Source organism: Coregonus clupeaformis, chromosome 26 (assembly GCF_020615455.1).
Source record: "Coregonus clupeaformis isolate EN_2021a chromosome 26, ASM2061545v1, whole genome shotgun sequence".
NCBI classification, from domain to species: Eukaryota; Metazoa; Chordata; class Actinopteri; order Salmoniformes; family Salmonidae; genus Coregonus; species Coregonus clupeaformis.
In genome coordinates, this window is record NC_059217.1 from 36,991,599 (window position 1) to 37,015,729 (window position 24,131).

The 24,131-nt window shown below is 45.4% G+C and overlaps 1 protein-coding gene across 1 annotated transcript in view; it reads right to left on the minus strand.

The window, feature by feature from the left end:
* LOC121540697 (cadherin EGF LAG seven-pass G-type receptor 1-like) overlaps positions 1-24,131 on the minus strand; it is a 75,641-nt gene that overhangs the window by 21,934 nt on the left and 29,576 nt on the right. Inside the window, exons 4-15 of the mRNA XM_045207843.1 lie at positions 24,001-24,116; positions 21,707-21,795; positions 15,301-15,458; positions 14,530-14,693; positions 14,135-14,260; positions 7,984-8,150; positions 7,351-7,536; positions 7,104-7,217; positions 6,839-7,013; positions 911-1,052; positions 375-495; positions 97-280 (exon numbers count right to left, since the gene is read on the minus strand). Coding sequence (XP_045063778.1) covers positions 97-280; positions 375-495; positions 911-1,052; positions 6,839-7,013; positions 7,104-7,217; positions 7,351-7,536; positions 7,984-8,150; positions 14,135-14,260; positions 14,530-14,693; positions 15,301-15,458; positions 21,707-21,795; positions 24,001-24,116 — 1,742 coding nt within the window. The remainder of the gene's footprint in view (positions 1-96; positions 281-374; positions 496-910; positions 1,053-6,838; positions 7,014-7,103; positions 7,218-7,350; positions 7,537-7,983; positions 8,151-14,134; positions 14,261-14,529; positions 14,694-15,300; positions 15,459-21,706; positions 21,796-24,000; positions 24,117-24,131) is intronic.

Consider the following 24,131-nt stretch of genomic DNA (forward strand, 5'->3'; position numbering starts at 1 on the left):
GTCAGGGTCAAGGTCAGGGAGCGAATGAGTTAGGGTTTAGGTCAGGGAGCGAATGAGTTAGTAAGATGCTTTAGTAAGAGTTAGTAAGATGCTTACCCATGCACCCGCTGGAGGTGACCTCGGCAAAGGGGTTGTCACAGCGGTTACACTGGTGCCCGATCACGCCGGTCCTGCACTGACACTGGCCCGTGTGAGGGTGGCAGGAGCGTGACATGGCGCCAACCTGGAAACACTCACAGGAGTAGCAAGTGTCCCCTCCCTCTGGCCGGTAGTAGTTATCCTGAAGGCAGGAGAGAGCATGAGCTGAGCATGCAACACAGGAAGGAATGGGGACAGCTAGAACACATGCCCGTGTGGTTAATACTTTTCCGTACCTTACAGCGGCAGTCCCCAGTGGTCTTGTTGCAGTCTCGGTAGAACCCTTTGCTGACATCACAGTTACATGGGCCACAGACAGGGTTCCCCCACCAGCCACGAGCACAGGGTAGGTTGGCTCTGGAGAACAACAGAACCAAGTGTTATTCCACTTAGAACCCCGTTTATCATAGCAAGCAAGGATACACCAATGAAAACCATGAGCAAATCATAAGGGAGTTGAAATATGCTAAGCCAATGCCAAAACTACTATAGATCTATTTAACACCAACGAATACCAAAGCCAAGGGGCAACAGTTTACAAAACCAAATTACTACACAGGTTGATGGAATGTGCTGAGTGGTACGGTAGGGGTTAAGTGGGGTTACTGGGGTAAGCTCTGAAACAAAGTGAATTGTTTCCAGAAATATCAGAACTGGCGCTGACTCATAGCAGGTGGGGGTTTAATGATCTCCAGGTGAGTTAAAAAACGGACACTAAAAAGCCCAAAACCCCCCAAAAAGAAACTGTCCTTAGATCAGTGTCGGTACTCACTTGTTCTGGCAGTACTGTCCGTAGGAGTTGTGGTCACACTGGCAGCTGTAGCCATGGGGGGAACTGGGCTGGCGGACACAGGTGGACACACGCTGACAGGGATTCAGGAGACACGCGTCCACACAGTCCCTCCCAAAGTACCCTGGGAATAAATTATATAAACACACAGTTTGACCAATGAGTGAATAATCCTCTAAGAAAACCAATGGTCCAAACCCCAAGTCTCTATCATAATCCGTTCAAAAGTTATTGGAGTTTTTACCATTGTAGGATGGCCAGAATTAGGGTGACTAAATCAATGGAGGCTAGAGAAAAAAACAGTTGAACTCGTCATCTTGCTTCTTGGATCCCGCAGGACATAAAACAATATAGAGGTAAGATGGATATCGATTTTGAGACATGACATGTAGTATTTTCATATTTGAGTATACACTGTTCATATTAATCCTCTAAATGTTATTATGAGAAACCTGTACCGCTATGTCAACAGAGCTCGGTGCTTATTATTAGACGTATTAGGTTACGAAATCCGACTATTTGGATATAATGTTAATGAAATGATGGAGAAAGACCCCACTGAACGATTCAGAACATGATGAATCATATTTGTCTTGATAAAATGTATTTTCTAACATAAGGAAGTGAAATATCAACACCAAAGTGTGTTTTTTGACCCACTCTGGGCGGAGTGGATGGACAACCTACTAAAGGTATTTTTTTATGGTAGTGGGTGTCAGGTTTTGGCCATGACTGTTCGGGTTTTGGTCACTAGATGTCCCCATTGCACCTTTTTTGTACCTTTTGTTTTTTCTTGATCTAATTATTGTTTGCACCTGTAGGTCATTCCCTTGTTAGTATTTAAACCCTGTGTGTTCCTCAGTTCCTTGCTCAGTGTTTGTAAGTTAGCACCCAGCCCCAGCCCAAGCCTTGTGTTATATGGATATTTCTCTGGTGGGATTTTTTACCACTTTGTGGAGTTTCTTTGTTTTTGGAGGTTTTCCTCTTTGTGCCTCTTGGCTTTATTTTTGGACATTGTGGATTTAGTTTCTTTGCCTGAGGATTTTGTTCTTTATTAAACCACCATCTCTAGTACTGCTGTGTCTGCCTCATCTTCTGGGTTCTGACAATTATTAGTGACTGTTTCTCACTTTCGGGTCCTGACAGAAACACTGAGCCATTATTATGAACCCAGAGGCAGCCAGTACCCAGGATTTTTTTTCCATGCTGTCCCACCAGGAGGGGACTGTCCAACGCCACGAGCTGCTCTGGTTCAGCAAGAGGCCTTAATGGCTAGACATTCTCAACTTCTGTCAGAGATGCTGACTTCCATAAAGCAGATTTCGGATCGACTTTCCCCGGCAACCGCTTCTGCTCCAGTTCATCCGATTCAAGGGCTCCTGGCAGTTAATCCCCTGGCGGAACCTCGTCTGCCGCCTCCTCAACGGTTCTCAGGGGACCCTAGTGTTTGTAAGGGGTTTTTCACCCAATGTTCTCTCTCCTTTGAGCTGCAACCATCGTCGTTTCCCACCGACCGGTCCAAGATAGCATATATCATCACCCTGCTGTCGGAAAAGGCTCTAGCCTGGGCTACTGCTGTGTGGGATGCCCAAAGTCCCTGCTGTGCCAGCTACTCTACCTTTGCTGAAGAATTCAAGCGAGTGTTTCAAGGTCCTACCAACGGCCCTGACTCAGCCAAACAGCTCCTGATTCTCCGCCAAGGTCGGCGCAGCGTGACGGACTATGCCATCCAGTTCCGCACTGTGGCAGCAGCAAGTGGCTGGAACGACGAGGCGCTCACAGTGTGTTTTTGAAGGGCCTTTCTGACACCATCCAAGATGAACTGGCCACTCGGGAACCACCGGACAACCTCGAGTCCCTTATCAAGTTGGCTTCACGCATAGACCAGCGTCTGAGAGAGAGAGAACAAAACCATAGACCGCTCACCCTAGTTCCTATCGGTTCCAACTCCGAGTCTCCACCTTTATCCTCGCTGGCTCCACCAGAACCCATGCAGGTTGGACGCATCTCCCAGGCTGAGAGAGTCGCCGAATGAGGGAGCGATGCTGTCTATATTGCGGCAAACCGGGCCATTTCCGCTCCACGTGTCCCGGGCTCCAGGGAAACGCACTCTCCCGTGCAGGCCTGGGAGGACTGTAACGGGAAACATAACCTCCTCCCATCTATCCAACTCCCGCCTGCTCATTCCTGTTACCCTTTCCTGGGACGACCACGAGGTTTCTCTTCAAGCCTTGGTAGACTCTGGAGCCGCAGGTAACTTCATGGATGGGATCTGGGCGAAGGAGAATGGCGTTCCTTCTGAACCTCTAAGTGACCCCATAAGGGTTACTACGTTGGATAGAAGTCCTTTGGGATCTGGACTTGTCACTCGTGCCACTACCCCCTTACGACTTTCAGTTTCCCAACACAAGGAAGTGATGAACTTTCATCTGATCGCCTGTTCCGAGTTTCCTCTCGTCCTTGGCTATCCCTGGCTTCACAGCCATAACCCTCACATCGACTGGTCTGTGGGCACTATCAAGCAGTGGGGTCCCACGTGCCAAGCCACTTGTATCTTCCCGAGTTCCCAGAGTTCTCCTTCCGAGTCTCTAGAATCCATCGACTTGTCCCGAGTTCCCGAGTGTTACCATGACCTCAAACTGGTATTTAGCAAACAGAGGGCCACCAAACTACCACCCCATAGACCTTACGATTGCACCATCGACCTGTTGCCAGGGACCTGCCCTCCCAGGGGTCGGATCTTTTCCCTTTCTCCTCCCGAACGAGCTGCTATGGATACCTACATCAAGGACGCTCTGACAGCAGGCCTCATGCGTCCATCTACCTCGCCGGCGGGAGCAGGGTTTTCTTTGTGGCCAAGAAAGACGGCGGATTACGACCTTGCATCGACTACCGGGGACTCAATGCCATAACCGTCCGTAACCGCTACCCGCTACCTCTTATGGCCACAGCCTTTGAGCTGCTCCAGGAAGCAGTTGTCTTCACTAAGCTTGACCTGCGGAACGCATACCATCTGGTGCGGATCAAACCCGGGGACGAGTGGAAGACCGCTTTCAACACGCCTACTGGTCACTACGAATACTCGGTGATGCCCTTCGGCCTGACCAACGCTCCGGCTGTGTTCCAAGCGCTCATAAACGATGTGCTTAGGGATATGCTTAACATCTTCGTGTTTGTGTACTTGGATGACATCCTCATCTTTTCGAGCTCCCTTCAAGAACACACTAAGCATGTCAGACAAGTGCTCAAACGCCTCCTAGACAGCCATTTGTACGTTAAGCCGGAGAAGTGTGAATTCCATTCCTCTCGAGTACAATTCCTGGGATTTATAGTGGAACCCGGACGAGTCCAGATGGACCCCAAGAAGGTAGAGGCGGTAGCGGATTGGCCCACCCCCAAGTCCGTTAAGGAAGTTCAACGTTTCCTGGGCTTCACCAACTTTTACCGCAAGTTCATCAAGAACTTCAGCTCGGTGGCAGCCCCTCTCTCGGCGGTAACCAAGGGTGGCAACACAAGGTTTCTGTGGGGAAGTGAAGCTGAGACGGCCTTCCAAGGACTCAAGCAGCGCATCCTCTCTGCTCCCATCCTGACACTACCAACGGCGGAGGAACCTTTTGTGGTGGAGGTAGACGCATCAGAGGTTGGGGTTGGAGCTGTCCTGTCTCAGAGGGGTGAAGACAAGAAGCTTCATCCTTGCGCCTTCTTCTCTCACCGGCTTACCCCGGCCGAGAGGAATTACGATGTGGGGGACCGTGAACTCCTAGCGGTTAAGATGGCATTGAAGGAATGGAGACACTGGCTCGAGGGGGCTTCTCAACCGTTTCAAGTGCTTACGGACCACAAGAATCTGGAGTATATCCAGCAGGCGAAGCGGTTGAACGCCAGACAGGCTCGATGGTCTCTTTTCTTCAGCCGATTTCAGTTTATCCTCACCTATAGACCCGGTCGAAGAATCTCAAACCGGACGCCTTGTCACGAATCTACTCTCCTGCCATTCGAGAAGATACTGACATGACTGTCCTTCCGGCCGCTAAGATCGTGGCTCCGATCTCGTGGCAAGTGGAGGATACCGTGAAACAAGCTCAAGCCATCGAACCGGGCCCTGGTGGAGGTCCTGCTAATCGGTTGTTTGTTCCCAAGGCAGCAAGGTCCCAAGTCCTTCGGTGGGGGCACTCCTCTCGCCTCACCTGTCACCCGGGCATAGGCCGCACCTTGGAGTTCATCCAGCGTAAGTTCTGGTGGCCCACCATGAAGGAAGACATTGCCACTTTCATCAAGGCCTGTTCCGTGTGCTGTCAGGGCAAATCTTCTCACCTTCGCCCTCAAGGACTCCTTCACCCTCTATCTATTCCCCCACCGACCCTGGTCCCATATCTCATTGGACTTTATTACTGGCCTTCCTCCGTCCCATGGTAATACTACGATCCTAGTCATCATCGACAGGTTTTCTAAGGCGGCCAGGTTTGTTCCTTTGACCAAATTACCTTCTGCCAAGGAAACAGCTGAGTTGGTGATTAACCATGTGTTCCGAGTCTTTGGGATCCCGCAAGATATGGTTTCCGACAGAGGTCCCCAGTTCGCCTCAAGGTTTTGGAAGGCCTTCTGCCAACTCATAGGGGCCACGGCCAGTTTATCTTCCGGGTACCATCCGAGTCCAATGGCCAAACTGAGAGGATGAATCAGGAGCTGGAAACCACCCTCAGATGCATGGTTTCCAACAACCCGTCCACTTGGTCATCCTTCATTGTTTGGGCCGAGTACGCGCACAACACCTTGTGCTCCTCCTCCACTGGTATGTCCCCGCATGAGTGTCAGTTTGGCTATGCACCTCTATTGTTCCCGGACCAGGAGGCAGAAGTCAGAGTGCCTTCAGCCTCGAGGTTCATCAGACGCTGTCGGCTTACGTGGAAGAAGGCACGTCTTAATCTTCTGCGTTCCTCTCAGCAGTACCAACGACAAGCCAACAGAGGTCGCCGTCCCGGTCCTACCCTGTACCCCGGCCAGAGAGTATGGCTCTCAACTAAGAACCTACCGCTACGGGTGGAGTCTCGCAAGCTGTCCCAGAGGTTCATCGGTCCCTTTAAGATTGCCAGGAGAGTCAATCCCGTTACTTTTCGCCTGCACTTACCCAGATCCCTTAAGATCAATCCAACATTTCACATTTCTTTATTAAAACCTGTTGTTTTTTCTCCCCTTATTCCGGCAGGCAGACCTCCCCCCTCCGCCCCGTGTCATCGGTGGCCAGTCGGCTTACACCGTCCACCGGATACTGGATTCCCGCCGGGTGCAGCGGTCCTGGCAGTATCTGGTGGACTGGGAAGGCTACGGTCCCGAGGAGCGCTCCTGGGTTCCTGCCAAGGACATACTGGACCCTGACCTCATTCGTCAGTTCAGGGCCCTCCACCCTGAGAAGGCTGGTAGGAACGTCAGGAGCCGTTCCTAGGAGGGGGATTCTGTCAGGTTTTGGCCATGACTGTTCGGGTTTTGGTCACTAGATGTCCCCATTGCACCTTTTTTGTACCTTTTTGTTTTTTCTTGATCTAATTATTGTTTGCACCTGTAGGTCATTCCCTTGTTAGTATTTAAACCCTGTGTGTTCCTCAGTTCCTTGCTCAGTGTTTGTAAGTTAGCACCCAGCCCCAGCCCAAGCCTTGTGTTATATGGATATTTCTCTGGTGGGATTTTTTACCACTTTGTGGAGTTTCTTTGTTTTTGGAGGTTTTCCTCTTTGTGCCTCTTGGCTTTATTTTTGGACATTGTGGATTTAGTTTCTTTGCCTGAGGATTTTGTTCTTTATTAAACCACCATCTCTAGTACTGCTGTGTCTGCCTCATCTTCTGGGTTCTGACAATTATTAGTGACTGTTTCTCGCACCGGGTCCTGACAGTGGGTCCTGTTCGGGGGGCTTACCGGGGTGGCACATACAGGTATGTGAGCTCCAGTTGTCGGTGCAGCGGCTGTGCTCAGGGCAGACGTTAGCGGTGCAGGGGTTAGCCACCTCACAACCATCCTCCACTCGGACCTTCTGACCCTGAAGCATGTTGACGTTGGCCAGGTTGGTGGACGTCTCGCCCATCCGCACGCCCTGGCAACACAGGAGAGTAGAGGACCATCAGTGTTGTGTTGGCGTTGACTAATGAGTACGGTACAGATAAATGGTGTGTGTGAGGCTCACCTGCATGCAGCCCTTGAGTCCGCTCTGGACTGTCCCATCCTCCTTCCTCAGCCCCCCCACAAACAGACTCCTCAGCCTCAGTCCTGGCAGCTCATTGCCTATCTCCACTGACCTCTGTGGAATGCACCCACCCATAGAACACTTGCAAAGACCATGTGTATTGTGCATACATATCATACATTACATTCACAAACACTAGTACAGAACACACAAATACAGTGCTGCCAGTCAGTGAGTCAGTGAGTACCTGGAACATGCCGTAGTCCAGTGATACCAGGGCCATGTATTTGATGTCCTTCCCGTCTTTGATACTCTTCAGCTCCACCAGGACGTGGTGCCACTCCCCGTCGTTCACCCTGACCTGAGAGAAGTCCAGCAGGGCAACCCGCTTCACCCCCAGGAACACCTGGAAACGCACATGTCTGCCGCTGATCTGGAGTCAGGGAGAGAGGGAGATGGTGAGAGAGAAAGCAGATGGAAGGCAGAGAAAGAGGGAGAGAGAGGAGGGTGACATGAGAGAAGGGGGGGGGGACAAGAAAGAGAGAACATGAGGTTGAGTCATTTAACGCCAGCATATTAGCTTAACCTTATCATAGCATTAGCTTAACCTTATCATAGCATTAGCGTAGCCTTATCATAGCATTAGCTTAACCTTATCGTAGCATTAGCTTAGCCTTATCATAGCATTAGCTTAACCTTATCATAGCATTAGCTTAGCCTTATCATAGCATTACGTTAACCTTATCATAGCATTAGCTTAGCCTTATCATAGCATTACGTTAACCTTATCATAGCATTAGCTTAGCCTTTACCCGGCCTTAATAACATGGAGGAAGGCCCTGTGTGTTGTGTAGGCTGTGGGCTGCCCCGCTCTACTCACCAGGAGGTGTATCTTGGAGAAGTCCCCAGCGTTGGCCTGCAGCAGGGTGCCAGAGCTCTGCCTGGTTCTGAACATCAAGCCCATGTACCAGGGCACACTGATGGTGACCTCCGGCTCGCGCCACCACACCAGGGCATGGCCGTCGAAGTGCTGCGGGGAGGGCATGACTGGAGGAAGGGAAACAGATAGGGTCACTTTAGTTGGAGAATCAAATGAATACAAGTCAAATGTTACTTAATCACAAAATGACTTTGGTAATTCCACACGAGAGGCTCGATTGACTAGGTCCGTTCTAGGCCTTGTTCCAAATAGCCTGACTAAATCCTGACTACAAAGCCATGGCAACACATCCAGGGGCTATCATTACATCATTGCCATACAGGTAGCTCTTCTGTGTGTATGGTCTTGCAGAGGATGAGCTCAGCAGTAAAAGTTGTGGATAGAGTCTGTACTTGTTCATTGCTTCCTGGACAATCACAGCTTAAACATCCACATGAAATGGTGATTAATGGGTCGTTCCACGAAATGAGTGCCTTTGATAGAAATTGTGCACCAATGTTGCATTTTAAAAGACTGTTATATTAAATGAAGTGCCCTTTAATATAGACCACATGGACAATTCAATAAATCTGTGTTTTTATATGAATAAAGGCTTGCTAAAGTGCCAATATTCAGCATTTGACATGTCCCTCCGTCAATCCTGTGTCACTTCTAGGAATATTTTATTAAACCACTTAATCCCTAAATGTCTCTAAATTTCACCATCTTTGTAAAGCCCTAGTTATTTTGCTGCTTTGACAAAGTCATTACTGAAGATTATAGTTTATTTTATGTGATTAGTGATTTATTTACATCTGTCCCTCATTTTAAGGTCAATCCTTTTACGTGAATGGAACTTGTTTCAATATGGTGAAACTATTCCAAAAAATTTATACAAAAATCTAAATAAACATTGAACATATAATAGTTAAATCATAGAGTAAAAGCAGGTGAGCTGTTTCTACTCTTCTTGGCCATTTTCTGGTGTTTTGTGGAGGAAAACTGAGCCGGTTGAGCGATACACGTCAACCCTGTCACTCATAGATAGACAGGCTAGAAATGTTTTAACAATTTCCTTGTTTTTGTGAAGCTTGCGTTCAATTGCCTCTCCCTTTTGCACACAACAAGTTTCCATGCCCCCTGTCAGAAGGGGATTTATGGCTGATTTAACAATAAATCGTCAACCCTGTCAAGGTCAACCCCTTACTTTATTTGGCACTTAATAGGCACATACTATAGTCATTTTTTCTTGAGATGGGAAAACTTGTTTTTTATGGTTGAACATGTGCTCTTTATGACAGAATGTAAAAATGTGATGAAATCCAAAGTTTTGTTTGACCAAGTTCAAAAGGCACAGAATTGGTGGAATGACCCTGTTATTGTGATTCACAATCATGCAACTGTTCCTTATACATAATGTACATATATTCATCTTCAGTATCACATTCTTGTAAGAACATAGATTTTAATGAGATTGAGAAACACACACACGTGGACACGCCCAGATATTGCCCGGTAATTCGCTGTATTTCACAGCCTGAGACATTTGGAGACATCCCGCCAGGTCATTGGTTGCAACAGCGTTTACATTCACTGTGCCCTTTCACCCTTTCAAGGTACTTCTATCATTGTCTGCATAATTTATAATCCCCCCTACCCTACCATCCCTACCCTAATGAAGTAAACTAACGGACTACAATACTTCTACTGCTACTTCCAGCTATTTTGCTCAGATCTACAGTGCCTGTAGTTAAAGTGGCAATCAGCAATAGAAAAAACTAAAGTGATCTCCCACCCCTGGATTGGTAAAAAGCTGAGGGATGGGGCTGGAGAAATGTAATCACTCACAAATTCATAGAAAGAACTATGGATGCAAGGATTGACCATCAATGATATACAAATGATTGTTGTAACCGAGTTTGAGGCTATATAGTGTTTGTTTACATTTTCTATGTTTACAAACTTTGGAGTAAAACAAGCTTATATTTTGGGTTCTGATGGGGTACGACAGTTGAACTAAGCTCATGAGGCATTCATAAGTTATATTCTTCAAGAATCAATGGGTATACAGTGGGGGAAAAAGTATTTAGTCAGCCACCAATTGTGCAAGTTCTCCCACTTAAAAAGATGAGAGAGGCCTGTAATTTTCATCATAGGTACACGTCAACTATAACAGACAAAATGAGGAAAGAAAATCCAGAAAATCACATTGTATGATTTTTTATGAATTTATTTGCAAATTATGGTGGAAAATAAGTATTTGGTCAATAACAAAAGTTTCTCAATACTTTGATATATACCCTTTGTTGGCAATGACACAGGTCAAACGTTTTCTGTAAGTCTTCACAAGGTTGTCACACACTGTTGCTGGTATTTTGGCCCATTCCTCCATGCAGATCTCCTCTAGAGCAGTGATGTTTTGAGGCTGTCGCTGGGCAACACGGACTTTCAACTCCCTCCAAAGATTTTCTATGGGGGTTGAGATCTGGAGACTGGCTAGGCCACTCCAGGACCTTGAAGGAGGTTTTCATTCAACATCTCACGATACATGGCCCCATTCATTCTTTCCTTTACACGGATCAGTCGTCCTGGTCCCTTTGCAGAAAAACAGCCCCAAAGCATGATGTTTCCACCCCCATGCTTCACAGTAGGTATGGTGTTCTTTGGATGCAACTAAGCATTCTTTGCCCTCCAAACACGACGAGTTGAGTTTTTACCAAAAAGTTACATTTTGGTTTCATCTGACCATATGACATTCTCCCAATCCTCTTCTGGATCTTCCAAATGCACTCTAGCAAACTTCAGACGGGCCTGGACATGTACTGGCTTAAGCAGGGGGATACGTCTGCCACTGCAGGATTTGAGTCCCTGGTGGTGTAGTGTGTTACTGATGGTAGGCTTTGTTACTTTGGTCCCAGCTCTCTGCAGGTCATTCACTAGGTCCCCCCGTGTGGTTCTGGGATTTTTGCTCACCGTTCTTGTGATCATTTTGACCCCACGGGGTGAGATCTTGCATGGAGCCCCAGATCGAGGGAGATTATCAGTGGTCTTGTATGTCTTCCATTTCCTAATAATTGCTCCCACAGTTGATTTCTTCAAACCAAGCTGCTTACCTATTGCAGATTCAGTCTTCCCAGCCTGGTGCAGGTCTACAATTTTGTTTCTGGTGTCCTTTGACAGCTCTTTGGTCTTGGCCATAGTGGAGTTTGGAGTGTGACTGTTTGAGGTTGTGGACAGGTGTCTTTTATACTGATAACATGTTCAAACAGGTGCCATTAATACAGGTAACGAGTAGAGGACAGAGGAGCCTCTTAAAGAAGAAGTTACAGGTCTGTGAGAGCCAGAAATCTTGCTTGTTTGTAGGTGACCAAATACTTATTTTCCACCATAATTTGCAAATAAATTCATTAAAAATCCTACAATGTGATTTTCTGGAGAAAAAAAATCTCAATTTGTCTGTCATAGTTGACGTGTACCTATGATGAAAATTACAGGCCTCTCTCATCTTTTTAAGTGGGAGAACTTGCACAATTGGTGGCTGACTAAATACTTTTTTCCCCCACTGTATATAATGAACTTATAAATCCAAAAATGGATGTAGCAACTGCTGATTTCCCCTTTAAATAATTATACATATATTTCTAATTTCCTCTTTCTTCAAGTGCTGGATTTTCACCCACAGCGGCCAATCCACCATGCTTTCTGATCTAACTCCAACCCTCCGATGTCCACAGGTTAACCCATCTTTCTCAGTATAATGCCATTTTGTTATTTTCTTTAGCAGTCCATCCCTCCATTTGACTGTGATGTCTTACTGAACTACTGAAGGGTCCTGAACCTCCATATTTGTAACATTTATACTGATATTGTCCTAAAAAGAAACACTTTACCCAAGAGTATAATGATATTTCCCATTGACTGATCTTGGTTTTTCAGATCCTCTAACAATACAGTTTGCAGGTCCATCTGAACCCTGATATTAATACCTAACAACCATTCCTGGACCTGACTCCAAAAACGAGCCACCGATGGACAGTACCAGAAAATATGTTCTATTGATTTCTTTGTGGCAGAGTCTGCACAAGGCTGACTGTTCTATTGATTCTGTTTCCTCGTGGCAGAGCATGCACAAGGCTGACTGTTCTATTGATTCTGTTTCCTCGTGGCAGAGTCTGCACAAGGCTGACTGTTCTATTGATTCTGTTTCCTTGTGGCAGAGTCTGCACAAGGCTGACTGTTCTATTGATTCTGTTTCCTTGTGGCAGAGTCTGCACAAGGCTGACTGTTCTATTGATTCTGTTTCCTCGTGGCAGAGTCTGCACAAGGCTGACTGTTCTATTGATTCTGTTTCCTTGTGGCAGAGTCTGCACAAGGCTGACTGTTCAATACCCCATATATTGAGCATTCTTTTTCTTAAGTATTTTATAGCTTAAATTGAAACGAACGGATTGATGTTTCAATTGTTGTTTTATATGTTTCAAGTTGTACGTTTTAATGTCACTTGCACAAGTACAGTGAAATGCCTTTCTTACAAGCTCTAAATCCAACAATGCAGTAATCAATAACAATGTAATACTAAAAATAAAAAGGTAGAACAAAAACACGAGAAATAAAAAGAAGAAGAATATGAGAAAGTAAGTAAGCATACAATATACAGGGTCAGTTCCAGTACCATATTTACACTGTGCAGGGATACTGGAGTGATAGAGGTAGATATGCATAGGGGTAAGGTGACTAAACATCAGGATATATGATAAACAGAGTAGCAGCAGCGTATATGATGATTGTATGTGAGTGGGTGTGTGTAGAGTCAGTATAAATGTATGTGCATATTATGTGTGTGTGAGCAAATGATGGAGTGAGTGTTTGTGTGTGTGTTGGAGTATCAGTGCACGTAGTGTGTAGGGCCCTGTGAGTGTGTGTGTGTTGGAGTATCAGTGTGCGTAGTGTGTAGGGCCCTGTGAGTGTGCATAGAGACAGTGCAAAAATACAAATGTAATTAAATACAAGGGTCAACTCAGATAGTCAGCGTAGCCATTTTGTTAGCTATTTAGTAAGCTATTTAGCAGTCTTATGGCTTGGGGATTGAAGCTGTTCAGGAGCCTGTTGGTGTCAGACTTGATGCACCGGTACCGCTCGAAGGTTCATAGACCTGATCCCAAGGTATTGGAACATAAAAATCCTGTTCCCAACTGAGTTGAATTTTATACGGTATTGCTGTCAAACCTTTTGACTTTAAGTGAAACTGATAAATTTTTCTATTTATGGTAATCATTTTAAGCCATTTATGATTTTTAATGGGTGGCAGACAGACTCATTCTTTAATTTCTTCTTTAAGTAATTGTCTCTTCCAATTTTGTGGCAGTGCCTCGATGAGTTGGTTATAATGTTGTATTCAGCATCCACCTCCATACACTATTGTTAGTTGCTTGTGTGACATCACTTTACCGTTCTTTTTTACAATGTCCTTCATAAATATTATACCCTTTTTGTATAACTGACTGCACCATAATGCTTCTGGGTAATAATCAGATCACAAATGTAGTAGTGGGCATGTGGCCCTGGACCAAATGTAAATACTTCCTTCCTTCCTTCCTTCCTTCCTTCCTTCCTTCCTTCCTTCCTTCCTTCCTTCCTTCCTTCCTTCCTTCCTTCCTTCCTTCCTTCCTTCCTTCCTTCCTTCCTTCCTTCCTTCCTTCCTTCCTTCCTTGAGGATAGGTGAAAACCAGGTTACCATCAGTCTATTGCTTCCATCAATAAGGCCAGTTGAGATCTGTGATTACCTCAAGCTGGCCGGGACGGAAGGATGCATTAGTAAAGTATTCCAACAGGGCCAGGGTTAGGGTCAGTGTGTATGTGGAATGTAGGAATGTGGAGATTCTCAGGAAACTTGTCCACATTGACCTTGTCTGTTTCCTCACCGCTAGCCTTGTGGAGTGTGACTGAAGCTTTTTGAACTAATTTGGAATTAATTATGAGACACACAATAAAACACATAGCTACATACACACAGGGCACATGCACACACACACACACGATATACAGATTGACACACACCCGTACAGGAAACCCCCCAAAATATATACAATACACTTTTCCTAAAATCCTTTACCTTGTTCACAGTTCTTCCCTCCGTAGCCCAGGGGACAGCCACAGGAGTATGTGCTCCACTTGTTCACACAGACTCCTCCGTTCAGACACATACTTTGAGTGCAGTAGTCCTTCTTCGCTGTGCACCCTGAATACAGACATGTAATACAGGCTTATGACAATCAGTGGCATCAATAGGGTTAGACAAAAATATCAAACTAATACGTTGAAATATGCCATTTAGCAGACGCTTTTATACAAAGCAACTTACAGTCATGAGTGCACACATTTTACATACACAGTGGTCCTGAGAATCGAACCCACTATATCCTAGCATTACAAGCACCATGCTCTACCAACTGAGCTACAGAAGACAACTATCAAATGAATACCACCTATGTGAGGATTAGAACAGACCTGCGTCCGTGCCATTGTTGGCCACATAACTGGCCATGTCCACAGGCTTGCTGTCTATAGTCAGGTCTCTCATGCAGCCCACAAAATCTCGGTTCCGGACGGGGAAATCCTCCGGCAGGTTGGGAACACCGCCCAGAAGTAGTGGCCCGGTCAGGTCCAGGGACCTAGAGATGGACAACATAGAACAACCATCAGCTGGGTCGGATTCTGGATGGAGAGTCAAGGCCTTTTGGTATGAGTACGATTCTCTGATTGACATTACAGTGCACCAATCACACTACAACCACACTAGAACATTGTTATGACATTGTGACCCAACACACAAACCAAAAGGCTGGTCAAGCCTCTTACAACTACTTTACCCCTGCATCAAAACCTCCACTGTTTAGTGGAACCAGTGCTGGCTAACAGGAACTCATATCACAAGTTACGAAAAATGCACTGCTCGCATATAACAAAATGCCCTCTATTGTGAAATCTTGTGATTTACTAATACCCAACAAACTTGTCCCTAGCAGGGTGCGATTTACATTTGAATAAGAAACATATTTAGATATGGGCATTTGCATAAGAATAAAGAATCATAAGGTAAAGAAGTAAATAGGACATATTAATACTGATGTAGGTTTTATGTCTACTGCATCAGAACTTTCTGAGATGTAACATGGGAAACCAAATGGCGATTGCTGTCACAACTTTCCACATGAGGGGTGAAAAGCTAAGATTGGCCCGACAGGAGGCTGGATAAACCCTGTGAGACTCTGCACTCACTTCTTCTGTCCTGTCTGCGTGCCCTGGGCGGCACAAGAGTAGTTTCCGATCTGGCCACCAAAACCAATTGCCATGGCGATGTCGCAGTCGTCCACAGCAACGACTGCCACCTTCTCTCCTGATGGTCCGTGGGGGATGCCAAGGCGACCAATATTGGGCTGGAAAGAGAAAGGAGGTAATATGAAATAAACTAAGGCACCAATATCCAGTGAGAAAATTGGGGCTTTCAGCCATACAAGTGAGGAACCATACTGTCGTTCTTGGAAGGGGAACAGCTTCTCGATGACTAATGAAGGTCATGGTCTGATGGACTGACATTTTGATTCAGGTGCATCACTGAGGCGTGCAGGTTTCCCCTTTTTGAAGCGCAGGACTGTTTGTTTGGTGCTATAGTATTTGGGGATAGCAGAACCCCTGGGCTCAAACCCAGCGTGAAAAGGTTGTTATAGCTCAGTGAAGCTGAGGTACCATTGACTGTTGGAGTGTAATTGGATTATGGGAGCGGGACACTGGTGGGTGAAGCGATACCATAGACTGAGAACGCCATTCTGTGTCAAATCCTCCCCCGGGACCCCAGTTTCCACCAAGCAGTAACAACAATTGGAGATATCATCAGCATCCCCTGCAACTCATCTCACGGCTCTGCACTTTTTCAAGCTATTAACACCACATCCACTGAGTTCTCCCCAAGCAGCGTCATGTTCAGTGACCTTATTTCCCCTCAATGTGTATCTGTGTGTGCAAATACAAAATCTGTATGTGTGTTCCTATCAATCTGTATGTGTGTGTGTGGACCTTTGATCTCCTACCTGTGGGGACGTGACATTGCAGGGAGGATGACCTATGCAACTGCAGGTGTGACAACAGGAAGAGGTACAACACTATTGTAGGAACAGCTGTTTCTTTTAGAGATGCATGCTGGGATTTTGGTACAAACCAAACTCAATGGCTCATTGTGTTTAAGAGTAATCTCCTTGGTAGAAATATCAGGCTAGTCACAATAGTCACATTACTGTCACCCACCCTGATAGTCATATAGACTACTATCAATCTCTGAGACATTCCCTAATTGATGACAGCATTCCAGATGTCACAAGTTAACAAACGGGGGATGCCCATTGGGTGCTGAGAGTCGAGTTTCAGATAACTGATTGCTCTAGCAGGGATGACATTCCACACAATGAGCATATCAGTTTCCCTGATGACATATTTATTCTGGGTGACTCTGGGAACAATAGAGGAACCCGACAGTAATTTGATCTGGGCGGGTCCTGCTATCACTCTCCAAAGTCTGGGTTGATGGAAAATAGACGACTTGCTGCTCTAACTGTTGGCCTTTCAAGCCCCATTGCCAAGATTCATGCTAAGAGCTACCAATATGTAATCAAAGCAACTTTGTTGTGAAGTGTCCAAATATTCCCTACTGAGTGACAGCACAGGATATGAATAAGACTGTTACTTCTGAAGACACCTCCAGTCAGGAATTGGGATGATCATTATAATTCCCATCAAGAGCATATTTCTGTTGGTGGGATTAAACTCTTGGAACGTCTGTCATCTGAGTTTAATCTCCAGATAAAGGGCGCTAGTAGAGGTAGTGTTTCTGGCAAACATCACTTCTCCTCCTTCCCTCCACACTGAAGACATTACTTTGTCCAGCAATGTTGGTGCTCAGAGTTTAAGAATTTCACTGTACCATGTAATTACATCCTGCAACCCTGTACATGTGACTATTCAATTCTCTAATATAATATAATCTGTAAAATAAAGATGCCCTACTTTAGCAGAGACCAAAATGAAACTCAAATGCATTTTCTGTAAAAGGTTAACTTTTAAAAAAATATTGCAATTTTCCCATTAAACTGCAGAGACTTGAGGCTCCACTGGGTTTCCGTTGAATGTCTTTGACATTCATGACATTTAGATGTATACCACTATCCCTTTCCCCTCTCTCTTGGTCATTTGTTCTGAACATGAAAACAACACCATGAAACAAAGATAAAGACATATCACTCTTCTGTCATCCAGCCAAGCCTTGATAAATACAGACTTTCACTTTGGAATGGTGAGGACTTTAATCTATAGCCTTGAAATGTGGCTAATGTACACCTACTGGACAATAGGCAAACATGAAGCATACAAAAAAATTTCGTCACTGAGCAAATTTCACATCTGCTGAGCGCAAACTTGAACGTTGTGAAAATTATGTGCAACTTCCGGCGCGCGTTTACTGTTTACACTGAGGCTGTACCTGCTTTAAGTTATTTTTAACAGTGGTCAAGTAGGCTACTGTGGCTATTTGATCATAATGTAGGCCTACCAGAGTGGCCTACCATCAAAAACAATGGAGAAAATGCATCTCATAACATTTTAGCATGGAAATAGCTGTTCTATTGTTCAGACTACAGTAGCAGACAATGTGTGGTGTTCAATGTAGGCCTACATTCCATAATATTTTTTTTTAAAACCTGCAGGGCTTGACATTAACCTGTTTATCCACTTGTCCTTCAGACACGGAGGTGACTGAAAATGTTGTTGTGTTGTTTCATGCACGAAACCACTTGACAAAATAAAATGCATCATTATCCCCATTCCATTATTAAAGAGAATCAGACAAATTATGCTACCCTCTGCCTATTGGCTACTCTCAAAATACAACACTGCCCATTTAAGACAAAAAAAAGCTTTTTGTGCTCTTGTAGGAAGCAATCACTCCTCCATTGCTGACTACAAATTATCTATAACTGGGCTAATAACTCACTAACTAGCAAAGGATATGAACAAATGTACAAATGTGCACACGTCGCTACATGTAGCTCTCGCTTTTGATCTCAAAACAAGCGCATCTACTCACGACTGCTCATGCTGTAAAAACAGTCCAGTTTAAAGTGAATGGCACAGATCCATATATGGCAATGGCCTATTTGCATTTAGGCCTACTGCAACTCTGGTTATGGCTGTGTAGAGTACGGGTGAGTCGTGCCTGTCAATGCAATAGAATCCTACTCCGATGCGTTCGGCCTACAACAAAATCTCTTGCATAGTTAGTTTTGCATACAAATTCTTGCATAGTTCGTTTTGTTTCGGTATGTTGCATTGAAAGTGGCTAATATTGCGTTGATTTGATCACAATTCCCACAGTAAAGGGAAACGTTGATAGTGCTAACTAACGGGGAAAACTCCAGAAAGTTGAGTGAAGTTCAATCTCGTACTGATATTTCTTCTGCGCAGCAGTCCCGGGGGAGCTGCGTGCCCGCACACGCAGGCAGCTTAGAGGGAACATTGGTCCTAAGGCTAGGTTACAACATAGGCTATATGATCGGCAGTTTGGTAATAGGCACCACTAGGTTTACACAGTTGTACACTGAGCAATGTGAAAGCATCGTAGTGAAAGACCACAGGTCCTGAGGAGAAATGAATTATGACGTCATTCTGTTGACAGAGGAGAGGCCTGAACATTGTACTACAATGCAACTACTGCAATACTAACATTGTCTTGCTCTTTTCACACAATGCATTCTACCCAGTTCAAAAGTTTACATATTTGCATACTGAATTTACATATCTGGATTACGGACCAATCACAAATGCCGGCTGCACTCCACACTACTTTCTATTGTTCTGGCCTTCATTAATAACTCCACAGTAACATAGATACTACTCTTCAGGCATCTGTTTCTTTATCCCCCTTTTCTCATGGTTGGGCTATGGGGGATAGATAAAAAGGAAGTAATTTGACTGTGTTGGCCGTCTGTTTGTGCTGTTCTGGTTTAGCTCTTAGACATCTGGGCTCTGACAGAAGGGACCTGGAAGGCTGTTGTTGCAGAGCTCTGGACTGTTTGGTTTGGCACTATGTTTAATGCGAGATAGGGCATACTCAGAATAGGGCTCATACTAGCCTAATTATAGCAAAACTACTGTAAAGTATACAAGATGTCCCTTGCTGTTGCCATATACAGGCTGCATTCTATCCACATTATGTCACCATGTCAAGGTCAACCCATACAACAGGAACTCAGGGACACTTGTTCCCCTCTCTTTTCCACACATTCCAAACAAACACTCTCATAAATTCACAGACATTAATCACGTGTTCCATCTTCCTGTCCACTAGGAAAGCCTGAGTACAAAAAAATCGCTAAAACAATGCTATTAACATATCTTCTCCAAAATGTGCAGAATGAGCTGAATGAGGAAATTCCAAACCATGTGTTTGTGTGTGTGTGTGTGAGTGAGTGTGGTTCAGTCTGGTTCATCCTGGCCTTCACAGCCTTGGCATGCACCATCTGCATCATATGCACATGCATGCACACACTTATGCAGACACACACACACACACACTCACTCACACACACACACACACACAGCTGGAACAACTTTATATCAAAGAAGTGCCTTTGATTTGACGGCCTGCACATGCACAGTATGGCGCGAAATGACCCGTTAAACCCGATGATCCATTGGATCCATACTGTACTGTCTTAAAACCCTTTCCTGTAGTCGAATGACCAAAGCACCCTCTAGTGGCCTCATGGATGGAAAGTTATTAATATTTTTTATAATTTCATAATTAATCAACTTTTTTTTGTTTTTCGCAGAAAATCTGCTGTTTCTATGTCAAACGGTTTTGTTATATTTCAGTCTTCTGTGATGTATATAAAATGTAATATTGGGATGCAAACTAAAAATTGAATACATTTAAACTCTGACATGGTACAGGTGTCTTCTTTTTTTAAGCCCATAAGGGTGTAAGGTGTATATTTTTGTTTTAAAGTAGATTTGTTTAAGACTACCAAGAAACACTGTGTGACCCTGATTTAGCACATATGTTGAAGGGAAGGGGGTTGGGAATTGTTCAAATATTTCAAGTTCTGCTGGATAGTCACAAAGAAAACGTTCAATCAACATCCTAAAAAAAGGTATTCAACTGAAGTTTCAAACCAAACCACATTTAATCCTCTTTCCCGATCAATAATGAGATTTCAAAATCTTAGAAGGGACAAAATCTGTTCTAGCAGTCGATTGACCCAGCCAGGACTTGTAGAACAGAGTAAGTAGGTAACAGCTGGTGTCGTAGCGGGACCCCAAGCCACTCACTGTCGGGCGGAGAATGACCCCACAGGGGAAGAGCGCCCAGCCAGGGTTTGTGTGGCTCAACGGGGAGGGAATATGAAGTGAGGAGAGGGAGCAGTACTCTCTCAGCTGCCCTCAACATCACAGGACGACACAGAAAGAAACCAGGCAAGGGGGAAAGGGTGTTCATTAATAACTACAATACATCACCTCCTACCCAAACTGCCTCTATAAGCTTGTTATGTACAGACTGCTCCAGTTAGGCTAGTTTCCCTTCGGCTTCAAACTTTGAGCCATTTGTTTGTAGAAATATATGTGGATATGTCTGTAAAATATTTATTTGAGACACTGTGCCACAGGGTTAGGGTCAATTCCATTTCAATTCCAGTCAATTCAGAACGCAAACCAAATTCCAATTGGAATTTCCCTATACTTCCTGAATTGACTGGAGTTAAAATAGAATTGACCCCAACCTTGCTGTGCCATGTTAGATGTTGTCCACATGGGGAAATGTGTAAACCAGAAGACAGTCTAAGACCAGGCTCATGTTCTTACAGCTTACAAAATGATAGTGTATGACTGCATATGACCAACTATGAATATACTGTATGAGTAAGGGCACCCTAGTACATTCTCACACTACTGGGTCGTTTTCAAAGGTTTAGCAAGGCTAAAAAAGCTTCCGAAAAACAACTAATATATCTTTCCAGGAACAGTTCTCTCAGTGGGTTCCATCTTTGAAGGTGACCACAATAACTTCCACTGCCCATAAACATTAAAAATCCTGCATAGAAAGCCCTGGATCCAGAAATACTTCTCTGTTTGAGGCCATCCCGTTTAGTTACACAGGCCTAAACCAGATTGTCTTTCAAAACAAAAGAACAAAGCTCAAATGGAATCTCAATAATCCTATTCTTTGTCATTACAATGGCCTCAAATAAACTCTAAAAACAAAACAAAGACTAGCGTGTCTGTTCCCATGACAACCCTTTCAAGCTCTGGACTCTGTGTGGAGTTGGAGGGGGGTGGGGGGATAGTATGAGTGCCTTACTTGAATGACCTTTGGCCTGGAGGTTTATGAGGGCACTTCATCTGGGTTCATAACATCCTAATCCTACTGGTGCCCTAGTAACTATGATTGAAGGATTTCCAAACAATGACCACCCCCCTCTCCCCCGCGCCCACCACACCACTCATCACTTACCCCACAGACCAAGCGTGGTCTGGGTGTAGGCACCAAGCACAACAAGTAAACAGGGACATACATCATTCTATTAGTGATCAAATCTTATGTTATCATGATAGCCTCCACCTATCCAGGAAGCGTGCTTACCTTGTTGTAGTAGTGTAGCTGTACTCTATGCCACTGACCATCACTGACCCCACTTAGGACAAAGGGTAATACAGTGGTTTTGGCTTCTCCTAGAGCGAGGGAAACAGGAAAAAGGAAACAGGAAAGAGTTTAATCGACACAGATGGATGGGGCAGGGGAAGGTTTGGTATAAAGCTGATGGATGGGGCAGGGGAAGGTTTGGTATAAAGCTGATGGATGGGGCAGGGGAAGGTATAAAGCTGATGAATGGGGCAGGGGAAGGTTAGGTATAAAGCTGATGGATGGGGCAGGGGAAGGTTTGGAAAAAAGCTGAAGGATGGGGCAGGGGAAGGTTTGGTATAAAGCTGAGGGATGGGGCAGGGGAAGGTTAGGTATAAAGCTGATGGATGGGGCAGGGGAAGGTTTGGTATAAAGCTGATGGATGGGGCAGGGGAAGGTTTGGTATAAAGCTGATGGATGGGGCAGGGGAAGGTTAGGTATAAAGCTGATGGATGGGGCAGGGGAAGGTTTGGTATAAAGCTGATGGATGGGGCAGGGGAAGGTTTGGTATAAAGCTGATGGATGGGGCAGGGAAGGTTTGGTATAAAGCTGATGGATGGGGCAGGGGAAGGTTTGGTATAAAGCTGATGGATGGGGCAGGGGAAGGTTAGGTATAAAGCTGATGGATGGGGCAGGGGAAGGTTTGGTATAAAGCTGATGGATGGGGCAGGGAAGGTTTGGTATAAAGCTGAGGGATGGGGCAGGGGAAGGTTAGGTATAAAGCTGATGGATGGGGCAGGGGAAGGTTTGGTATAAAGCTGATGGATGGGGCAGGGGAAGGTTTGGTATAAAGCTGATGGATGGGGAAGGGGAAGGTTTGGTATAAAGCTGATGGATGGGGCAGGGAAGATTTGGTATAAAGCTGAGGAATGGGGCAGGGAAGGTTAGGTATAAAGCTGATGGATGGGGCAGGGGAAGGTTTGGTATAAAGCTGATGGATGGGGCAGGGGAAGGTTTGGTATAAAGCTGATGGATGGGGCAGGGGAAGGTTAGGTATAAAGCTGATGGATGGGGCAGGGAAGGTTTGGTATAAAGCTGATGGATGGGGCAGGGGAAGGTTTGGTATAAAGCTGATGGATGGGGCAGGGGAAGGTTTGGTATAAAGCTGATGGATGGGGCAGGGAAAGGTTTGGTATAAAGCTGATGGATGGGGCAGGGGAAGGTTTGGTATAAAGCTGATGGATGGGGCAGGGGAAGGTTTGGTATAAAGCTGATGGATGGGGCAGGGGAAGGTTTGGTATAAAGCTGATGGATGGGGCAGGGGAAGGTTTGGTATAAAGCTGATGGATGGGGCAGGGGAAGAAATGGTATAAAGCTGAGGGATGGGGCAGGGGAAGATTTGGTATAAAGCTGATGGATGGGGCAGGGGAAGGTTAGGTATAAAGCTGATGGATGGGGCAGGGGAAGGTTAGGTATAAAGCTGAGGGATGGGGCAGGGGAAGGTTAGGTATAAAGCTGATGGATGGGGCAGGGGAAGGTTTGGTATAAAGCTGATGGATGGGGCAGGGGAAGGTTAGGTATAAAGCTGAGGGATGGGGCAGGGGAAGGTTAGGTATAAAGCTGATGGATGGGGCAGGGGAAGGTTTGGTATAAAGCTGATGGATGGGGCAGGGGAAGGTTAGGTATAAAGCTGATGGATGGGGCAGGGGAAGGTTAGGTATAAAGCTGATGGATGGGGCAGGGGAAGGTTTGGTATAAAGCTGATGGATGGGGCAGGGGAAGGTTTGGTATAAAGCTGATGGATGGGGCAGGGGAAGGTTTGGTATAAAGCTGATGGATGGGGCAGGGGAAGGTTTGGTATAAAGCTGATGGATGGGGCAGGGGAAGGTTTGGTATAAAGCTGAGGAATGGGGCAGGGGAAGGTTCAGAAAAACACAACCTTTTGGACCTCTGAGTTATTTTAATATCGATGCTACTGATCCAGATCAGTGAACACTATTATAGTTAGATGGACTGCCGGTTAATGATTGTTTACTTAGGCTAGTACCTCCATGGCAGTAATTCCCTGCCAAACTCAACACACCATGGTCCACTGGGTGAACTGCATGATCACTGTTTACCCTACATTTTCCCAGGTATCTGAGGGTTGGCTCCATAAACTCTGATCCCTGCCCAGTTGGTCAGAACCTCCCTGTTAATGAGATGTAGTATTTCACAGAGAGGGGGATAGGAGAGAGAAGTGAAGCGAAGCAAAGGGAACAGAGGGAATTGAAGAGTCTGGCGGCCATCTCTTTCTACATCCTTTACGTCCTTACCTGCTGAGAAGGTGAGCTGGATTTGTTCCTCAATGATCTCCAAGGCGATGAAGTCATGCTTCTCGTTAAACCTTCCGTTATAAAGCAGCAGGGCATTCCTCTCTCTGGTGGCAAACCTACAGGTCATACAG